The 10000-nt window shown below is 41.2% G+C and overlaps 1 protein-coding gene across 1 annotated transcript in view; it reads left to right on the top strand.

Annotated features, from left to right (window-relative positions):
* SLIT3 (slit guidance ligand 3) overlaps positions 1-10000 on the top strand; it is a 772880-nt gene that overhangs the window by 714189 nt on the left and 48691 nt on the right. Inside the window, 1 exon segment of the mRNA XM_074292023.1 lies at positions 2082-2206. Coding sequence (XP_074148124.1) covers positions 2082-2206 — 125 coding nt within the window.

Below are 10000 nucleotides of genomic sequence, written 5' to 3'. Positions count from 1 at the left end.
CAAAATGATAGTTTTTCCCCTCCAAGAGGAAGAAATCCCCTGATCTATCCATGTCCTTGCATGCCTGTCTCCGGTGTCCCCAGTGGGGCTGAGATGACAGCCAGACTCGCCACTCATCTTTTCAAGGAGAATTTTACATTGCCCTTTTCCCTATAATTTGTTTTAACTGAAATAGAGGGAAAGATGCTTTGTTGTCAATACAGTGCATTGGGATTCAGGAGGCCTCCATTCAGACCAAGGAAGGAGGAGACTCACCCAGTGACCCTGACCCCGCTGAAGTTTGGAAAAGTTATATTGATTTTTATTTTATAGAAAGCTCATTTTTCATTCCTCTATCTGCACCTGGAGCCTGAGAGGCCCAGAACCACAGAGACTAGCTGGAATTAAGGAGTCATAGAGAGGCAGAAAAGAGCCATTGATCCCGACCTTGGAATCAGGTTTGCCAGTCACGTCTTTACTTGAGAATGTCAGACAAGCATTAGGCCTGATCCCAGCCCAGGTTCTATGCCCTTCTTAGTAGCCTCCTCTCCTGCCTTGCCCCTAATTAATAATAATAAAAAGAAGTAACATTTATATGGCATTTTAAGGTTTGCTAAATGGGTTACATATGTCAAATCATGGATCCTCACAGCCGCTCTGTGAGGTAGGTGCTATTATTTTCGTCTTCATCCTACCAGTGAGGAAACTGAGGCAAAAGGAGATTGAGTTGTCACATAGCTAATATCTAAGTCAGAATTCAAACTAAGGTCATTCTGAATTAAGAGCAGTATTCCATATGCAACACTACCTCGCCATCAAAGAATTGATGTTAAATGAATTAAGATAATTTATTTAACTCTAAAATGGTCTAAAGGTGTCTTACACTAAATGATACCTCTTATCTGCAGATCATCATCATAATACCTTCTTCCATAATATGTTGCCTTCATTAAGAGAGATCATTGTGCAGTGCAGAGGTGAGAAGGGCCAAATAGCCCTCTGCCTATTTTTTGGACAGTGCTAGAAATCAATGATTTTTAGATTCTTAAATATCTTTATCTAAAAGAGTAAAAATTATTCTTAGCTCCTTGAACATGCAAAAACAAAAGATAACTTGGATTTGGCCCTCAGTGCCTGCTGTCATGCAATAGAGAGGTAGATTTGGAATCATTAAGTTTTTGTTGTTGTTCAGTCATTTTACTTGTGTGTGACTGTTCCTGACCTCATTTGTGCTTTTCTTGGAAGATTTACTGGAGTAGTTGGCATTTTCTTCACCAGATTATTTTACAGATAAAGGGACTAAGATAAACAGGATTAAGTGACTTGCCCAGGGTCACACAGCTAGTGTCTGAAGCCAGATTTGAACTCGACAAGATGAATCTTCCTGAGTCCAGACCTTGCATTCTGTCCACTAAGTTACTTAAACTTATTTCAGCCAGAGTTTGTGAATCTGTAGAATAAAGGGATTGAACAAGGTCTCTTGGTCTCCAAGGTCACTTCCTTGAGAACCATTCAGAACCTGGATCATGCAGGGTGAAGTCCACCAAAGCTGTCATGGCTTGTGGAGTCCACACTATAGTCCCTCCCTCTGACTGCCTTCCACCATCAACTAACTTTGCCTACCACAGTCTGGGGAAGACTAATGGCATGAGAGTGGGGGAGTGGCAGGAGCAGAGTCTGGGAGGTCCAAGGTGGGGCAAATCAGGAGCCAGTATGGGGGGAGCAGATGGAGTCCAGGCACAGGACTTCCTGCAATATGAAAAGATGCACAGAGTGTTTCTAATTACAGTGTATTGTTTGCAGATTAGCACAGAAATCAGATCAGACTAATTATAGTAATTGATTTGACTGCAGAAGTGTTTTGAATGATTTCCCACTGTGATTGTTTCATCATCAAGCAGCAGTTAAATTAATGGAAACTTTCCTGGGGAGGACTGTTCTTCCCAAATAAAAGCAGACTAAAACTGGGACTGGAAGTTGTCTGAAAGAGATGTGGAGAGACAGTAAAACAGGGCAGAGACTGCCAGTGGAGCCATAAAGTAGACAGAGATAATTGGGTGAAATCCTTGGGAACTGAAGACTCTGTGACTTTGGCTTTGCAGGTGCAGTGGACATCAGCATCGCAGCCAAGTGTAATCCCTGCCTCTCCAGTCCATGCAAGAACAACGGGACATGCAGCACAGATCCGGCAGAGCTGTATCGCTGTTCCTGTCCTTATGGCTATAAGGTACTACCAGAGTGACCGTCCTCATTGTCCTCCTCTTCCCTATCCAGAACATACTTCTCACTCCCCCACCATGTTCTCCTTACTTACTGCCCATCCCCAATGAATGACTTTCATCCAACCCACAAGTTTCCATGCTAAATCTCTCCACAAATCACTCCAAAACAATGGTTTCATCTCTACTCATCCCAGCTTCACCCACCTAATCCTTAATCAGGAATACTGAGAATGCACAAAACCAAGACATTCACATTTCATGTCCTTGTCTTTATCCCCCACCCTCTAAATAGAGTTCAATGAGAAAGAAATTATTCAGTCAATAAGAAAAAGGAACAGCAATAACTGACATTTATAAAGTACTTTAAGGTTTGCAAAGTATTTTTTCTCATCTAAGCTTTAAATGTCTATTGATCTATTATTGATTAATTGGGAGACATATTGCAATTTACTGATGAGGAAGCTAAGGTTTGGAGAGGTTTATGATGTGCTAAGTGAGAAGGAGTTAAAATCAAGAAGTGAATCATAGGCCTTCCTGACTCCAAATCCAGTATTCTATCCCATGTGCCTCCAAAAAGGAGGAAGAACTAAAGAAGAGGGATTAGACATGTTTTCCTTAGCTTGAGGGGAAAGAACTACTGTAGGAACAATGGGTAGAAGTTGCAGAGAGGTAAATTGAGGCTTGATGTAAAGAAGATGCCCTACAGAAATTAGATATGGATCCACACTTAACACCATATACCAAGATAAGATCAAAATGGGTCCATGATTTAGGCATAAAGAGGGAGATAATAAATAGATTAGAGGAACAGAGGATAATCTACCTCTCAGACTTGTGGAGGAGGAAGGAATTTATGACCAGAGGAGAACTAGAGATCATTATTGATCACAAAATAGAAGATTTTGATTACATCAAACTAAAAAGTTTCTGTACAAATAATACTAATGCAAACAAGATTAGAAGGGAAGTAACAAATTGGGAAAATATTTTTAAAAAGAAGATGCCCTAATAGTTAGTGAGGTAGATGGGAATATTAGAAGATGGTAAGTCAGTAAAAGTTTCCAAGTGCAGGCTGTATGGACCGTTCATCAGTGATGTTGTGAAGTCTCACTCTGAAGGTACGAGCTACAAAAAATGGTAGCTCTCAGTATTATTATTATTAATACTATTTTACAACTCTTTATACCTCCCTAGTATACTTCCCTAGCTCCTGGGACACAATATGTTGCATAATATGATTGTGTATAATATGATATGTACACAATATGATTCACAGAATGTTAGAACTGAGAAGGGTATTAATAATGGCCTAATTCATCTTTCTTATGTTAAAGTAGAAGTTCTCCAACTTTTTGGTTTCAACGTCTCCTTTATTCTCTTCAAAAATCATTGATGGTGTCTTGAGGAGAATGACTTGATCTTTATTACAACTCTTTGAGGAAGTAGAGTGTGATAATGATGGTGGTGGTAACTAGCATTTATATAGCACTTTACAAATATCATCTAAACCCTGGAAGGTGGGCGTTATTAGGATCCCCATTTTACAGATGAAGAAATGAAGCGGAAAGAGATGAATTGACTTGCCCAGGGTCCCACAGCTAGTAAACATTTGTGGCAAGATTTGAACTTGAGTCTCCTTGACTTCAAGTCCAGAATTCTATTCAGTATATCACCTAGTTTCTTCTGTAATATAATTCCACTAATACTATTAAATGAAATTTATCTTGAAATCTATGAAGGCGTGGTATATGGAATTTGCTCGGCTATTTTTCCTTTTTTGAAGGAAGGCTTGGGGTTTTCAAAGAGGGATTTTTTTATTCATTGTATTTCTATCCCCCAGCACCAAGGATAGTGCTTGGTATTTAATAGGAGTTTAATCAGTATTTATTGAATAACAATGGGGGAATATATATATATGTGGAAATAACTAATATAAAAAACAAAAAGCTTCAATAAAACCTTTTTCCCAAAAGAAATTAAGGAAAATAGAACATAAAGAATTAAATGGCTTCCTCAAAGTCACATAAGTCATTGACAGAAAAGGTCCTAGAATACAGGTGTCCAGCCCCAATGCCCTTTCCAGGATATCACATTGCCTCCCCAGATATATAGAACTATGTCTCTGGAAGAAAGAAGAGGCAAATTGAATAAGTGAGAAGCCCTATGTAGTTTTGGAAAGCCTAAAGTCTAGACACAAGGCAGAATAAAAGGAAGGGATACGCGTGCATGACCCTATTTGAACTCATCTTGTCGATTTTAGGTCCAGTACTCCTCTATTCTCTGTACACCTTAACTGCCTCTAATGTTTCTAAAAGTGTGGCCTGTAACCCTTGGGAATCCTGGAAGCCCTTTCATGAGATCCACAAGGTGAAAACTACTTTATAATAATAATAATTTCTAATATAAATATGAATAGATGTGACCCACATAAAAGCTCTTTGGAATTCTCAATGATTTTTGAAGAGTATAAAGGGCACCTTGAAACCAAAAAGTTTGAGAAGTTCTATTTTAGCATAAGTAAGATGAATTAGATGATTATTAATGCCCTTCTCAGGTCTAATATTTATGATTCTCTGAAATTTTGACCAGCAATTTGGCTATGATTCTGAATACTCCTATACAATGGAAAAAATATACATTATTTTTGGCAATAAAGCTGCCCCAAACTGCCTACTTGGCTTTGTACTTCTCCCAGTGATCTTCAGGCTCCTCTACTTCTTCCTCAACCTTAATCCCTCAAAAGCTGGGCCCCGGTGTGGAAGCACTGACCACCCAAGATGTCCATCTACAAATGAAGCTAGCAGAACTGGGAACGGGAGCCAGGGGGCCCTCCTAGGCCAGTTCCCCCAAAGTGGTGGATGTGGTTCTTATCTGTAAACGCAGGACCCACAACAGTCCCAGTGACTTAAAACTGCAGTTCTAAGGACAGGACTCAAGACAGTTATACCAACAGTTCCTAGCCAATGGTATCAGAGTGCCACCTATAGGCCATGGATGGAGGTCTAGATTGGGTTGAAATTCAGGCCATTTGACATCCCTTTGAGCTGGACAGGAATGATCACATCTAGCCATTATTGTACCGGCAAGCTGCCCACGGGGTTCTTGGACACTGTCTTGACCCATGATCTTTTCCATATTTGCCTATTAATGGGAGAATGAAAAAAGAGTTGGAGGCCCTGGGTACTACAAAAACCCCTTTCTAGAAAGAAATTGAACTTGAGCTCTGGAGTGGGAATTGTCCTGACATCTGTCTTTTCCCCACTCCCTTGAAAGTAAAGAATAGGGGGCAGCTAGGTGGCGCAGTGGATAGAGCACCAGCCCTGAATTCAGGAGGACCCACGTTCAAATCTGGTCTCAGACACTTAACACTTCCTAGCTGTGTGACTCTGGGCAAGTCACTTAACCCCAGCCTCAGGGGAAAAAAAGAAAAAAGTAAAGAATTACACCTTCTAAGGAGAGAATAATAATTTAAAAAAACAATAATAACTTAGATTTGCACAAAATTGACATTTGTTATGTTTATATGTTTATAAAACTCAAATACATTATTTCATCTGTAAGTGCATGAATAGCACTGAACCCTCTGTAACTAATGTAATATTATTCTGCATTTAAAAAGGCATAGTATCTAAAATGGTGAAGGTAATAGTCCCACCATAGACTAAGCCCTATCAGCCTCCGTATGCAATATGTGTTGAGTTCTTTTCCATCATGTTCTAGTATAGCTGAAGAATATTCAGAAGTGGGTGACCAAGAAGTAAAGGTTCCCAAGTATATGTCTTGTAAGGATCGGTTGAAGGTAGTTAGGTTTATTTAGTCTAGAGAAGGCTTAGGAAGACAGAAGGGCCAGTACTTAGAAGAGAGGGACAAAGCTTGCTCTGCTTTAAAGAGAGAGAGAGAGAGAGAGAGAGAGAGAGAGATAAAGAGACAGAGAGAGAGAGAGAGAGAGAGAGAGAGAGAGAGAGAGAGAGAGAGAGAGAGAGAGAGAGAGAGAGAGAGAGAGCAGAGAGAGAGAGAGAGACAGAGAGAGAGAGAGAGACAGAGACAGAGACAGAGAGAGAGAGACAGAGAGAGAGAGAGAGCAGAGAGAGAGCAGAGAGAGAGAGAGAGAGAGGGGGGGGGAGAGGGAGAGGGAGAGGGAGAGGGAAAGGGAGAAGGAGAGGGAGAGGAGAGGGAGAGGGAGAGGGAGAGGGAGAGGGAGAGGGACGAGAGAGACAGACAGACACACACACACACACACACACACACACACACCAGGGCAATGGAGGGGGAAGCTACAAAGAGGCAGATTTAAGCTAACTTCCAAAAAAAATTAGACCTTCAAGAATGGAATGAATTGTCTTGGGAGGGAAAGGGCTTGCCCTTATTGGAGCTGTTCCAGTTCCAATGACCACATGATCATTTTTTTGGCCATTTTGTTGTAAGGGAAATTATTGTTCAGGTACAGGTTAGGACTAGATAAGCCCTAAGGGATGCTTCAACTCTGAGACTGTGATTACAAAGCTACTGAGGAGAAATGAGTTGAAAGGACTTTCAATTATAAGAGTATATAGCCATTGCATTGTCTTTTCCCCCACTCCCTTGAAAGTAAAGAACTATACTACCTTCTAAAAAGAAAATAATAATTTTTTAAAAGTTAACTTATATTTGCATAAAATTTTATTGTTTGTAAAACCTCTTAAATGCATTATTTCATCTGTAAGTCCATGAATAGCACTGAACCCTCTGTAACTAATGTAATATCGTAAGAATTAAAAGTCTGGTGAATGAAAACAATCATTCACAAGTATCTGCTGAGTGGTTGTGTTTGGCACTGAGGCCTACCAAAAAAAAAGTAAGACACATAACCTGACCTTAAGAAACTTGTGATCTAATTGGGAATATATAGACCCAAGTATGGACAGGTGACAGGCAATAAAAGATGGTAAGAGATGGTAAGTTAAAAAGATGGCAAGAGAAAAGGGCAGGGAGGGAAGGAAGGAGGAGAGAGAAGAGATAGGGAGAGATAAATATCATCATTAAAGCTTAGGAAACATTTTTCTCTCAACCTGGTGAGGTAGATAGTGCAGGTATCACTATATGCATCTTACAGAAAGGGAAACTGAGTCCCCCAGAGGTAAAAAGGCTGGTGCCTGAGTGAGAATTAAATCCTAGTGACGTGACAACCCCTTTATTTTATAGATGTAGGAAGAGGCTCAGAAATGGCAAAGGACTTGTCTAAAGCTACCCAGCTAGTTAGTGACCTTAGAGTCAGTCTGGTCATTGGCCTCCTGAGCCAGTGCTGAGCCCTGCCCAGCTGTACTCCAGGACCAGAGCCCAGGCTGGCATTGCCCATCAGTCCCAGGTTGTGCATGCCAAATATGACTGGGGGTTACTGACTCTAAGATTGTGAATTGGCAGGGATGACTGTGTCAGCTGTTGCCTTCATACCACTGGCTATAATATGTGATTTCTATAAAACCTAATATGAGAACAGAGAGTGGATCTTCAAGGGCACTGGAGGGAGGAAGGCATTTATTTATAGCTTGTTTGTAGACATGTGAATGTCTGCAAAGGCTTTAAAGGGATGCAGAGGGAGGCTTTGGCTTTTGCTAAAGCTGTTGATGCCCAAGCTTGGATTCATTGGCAGGGCCGGGCACGCATACATGCATGCTCAAACAGTGATCAGAAAAGCTTTTTGGCTTTTATGTACTTGTGGCATCCTCAAATGGAGGTGAAAAGGCAAATGGTATGTATCCTAGGGAAAAGAATAATTCACTGAGAATCTCAGGAGACCCAAGTTCTTGCTGTCTTTGCCACTGGTTCCCTGGGTGGCTTTGTACAAGTGACTTCCCTTGTCTGGGTCTGTTTCCCCACCTATAAAACTAGGGTTGGACAGGATGATCTTTAAAGTTCCCTTTAGCTGGGATTTATATTATTCTAGTTGAGGTCCTTAAAAATTTTGGTGGAGAGTGGGAGAATGTCCCACTAGAAACTAATCACTTAAGTAGAGATTTTGGCTATTGTGCAGCGTCCGTATCCTACGGCTCCTGTCACATCCCCAAACCAATCAAGAGTTTGTAATGATTTTCTCTTATCCTTTGATGGGAAGAACCAAGCTAGATATGTGGCTGTGGGTGAACAGCTGAGGACACTGTGCTACCAGATGAAAAGTAGCAAAATTGCAGCAATTTTCTGAGCATTTCCAAATATCTGTACTTTGGTGCTGTGTGAATCAAATATCCCGCATTTGGCTGATTTTTTCAAAGATTTGGTTTCATGGAGACACATCATGGCCCAGGACTCCAGACTGAATCTAAAAGTGTAAAAAACGCACTTTCCGTGGTCACTGAGGCCCAACCGACTCAAATACTGACCGAGCCCCCAGCTCTGTCCTACATTCACATTCAAAAAGTTGAGTCTTGGAGATAATGGAAAGGAGAATATGGCCAGGGAACATCATAAATCTTGTGGATTTAAATAAAAATGAGGCTGGAAAGAACGGAGTTGACCTAATTTTCTAAAAATTGACAATAGTGATTTATTAACGAGGACAAGGAAGTCACTGAAAAGTGCCACCGTCATGCCCAATTACAGTCTCATCAAGTGCCAGGCACTGCTGCCTGGATCTGAATCACATTCAAGAAAGATACAAAGCACATTCTCCAATCAGTGTTTGACACAGAGTCGCTAATTCCTGAAGAATATAGTGAAGCAACTAGATGAGTGGGAATGCCCCACATATGGGAGCATCTTCCTCCCCAAAGCTTTTCTCCTTCCATTGTCCTTCAGAGCTTCATCCTGGCATTTCTGTCCAGTGTTTCCAGTCATGTCCTTCCCTTCAGGACCCCCAAAATACTGAAGTGGTTTGCCATTTCCTTCTCCAGGTCATGTTACAGATGAGGAAACTGAGGTCCAAAAAAGTGTCTTGTTCAGGGTCACAAAGATGGTAAATATCTGGGACTGGACTTGAGGTCACTAAGAGTGCCAGGCCCTGACGCCCTCCACCACCTAAGTGCCCCACCATCAGCACTTTTCATTTTATTTTTAAGATATCTTTCTTTCATTCTCTTCTGAGGAGAAATAAGCTGACTTGGGATGAATTTAGAACAACCTTAATATTCACCTACTCATTCGTGTATTAAGTTAAAATATAAAGCAATTTGTAGATTTCAGTCAAAGCTTTAATTAAGTACCTCCTGTGCACCAAGCATCATGGAAAGTCAGCGTGGATCCCCATGACTGCAGTGGTGCTTGTGTAGTGGACAAGAGTGAGAGAGAGGCAAATGGTGGGCCCTTGGATCCTAGATTGAGAGCTGGGAGCCACTTAAAGATCATCAAACCCCAACCCCCTCATTTTATAGATGAGCAGATTGTGCTTAAGACAAGCTGTAGTTTGTCCAAGATCATATAGCTACTAACTCTCTAAGGTGAGATTTGCATCCAGACCTTCCCAACTCCAGATTCAGCATTCTGCCCGTGCTTCCTCTCCACTTGTATAGTGTATTTTTTTTCAGGGGATATAGGAGAGAGTGCTGAAATTATAGTCAAGAAGATAACTTGCTTTCTGCTGTGCAAACACAACATGGGCACTGGTCAGTGGATAGAAGAATGGGTATTTTGAGGAGTTGTTTAGTCATTCAGTCATGTCTGAGTCTTTGTGACCCCATTTGGATGATTTGCCTTTTCTGTCTCCAGCTCATTTTACAGATAAGGAAACGGAGGCAGGCAGGTGAAGTGACTTGCCCAGGGTCACACAGCTAGGAAGTATCTGAGCTGGACTTGAACTCAGATCTTCCTAACTCTGGGCCCTCGGGACT

The sequence above is a fragment of the Sminthopsis crassicaudata genome, chromosome 2 (assembly GCF_048593235.1).
Source record: "Sminthopsis crassicaudata isolate SCR6 chromosome 2, ASM4859323v1, whole genome shotgun sequence".
NCBI classification, from domain to species: Eukaryota; Metazoa; Chordata; class Mammalia; order Dasyuromorphia; family Dasyuridae; genus Sminthopsis; species Sminthopsis crassicaudata.
Note: the sequence above shows the minus strand (reverse complement) of the source record. Positions and strands in the feature narration are given on the sequence as shown.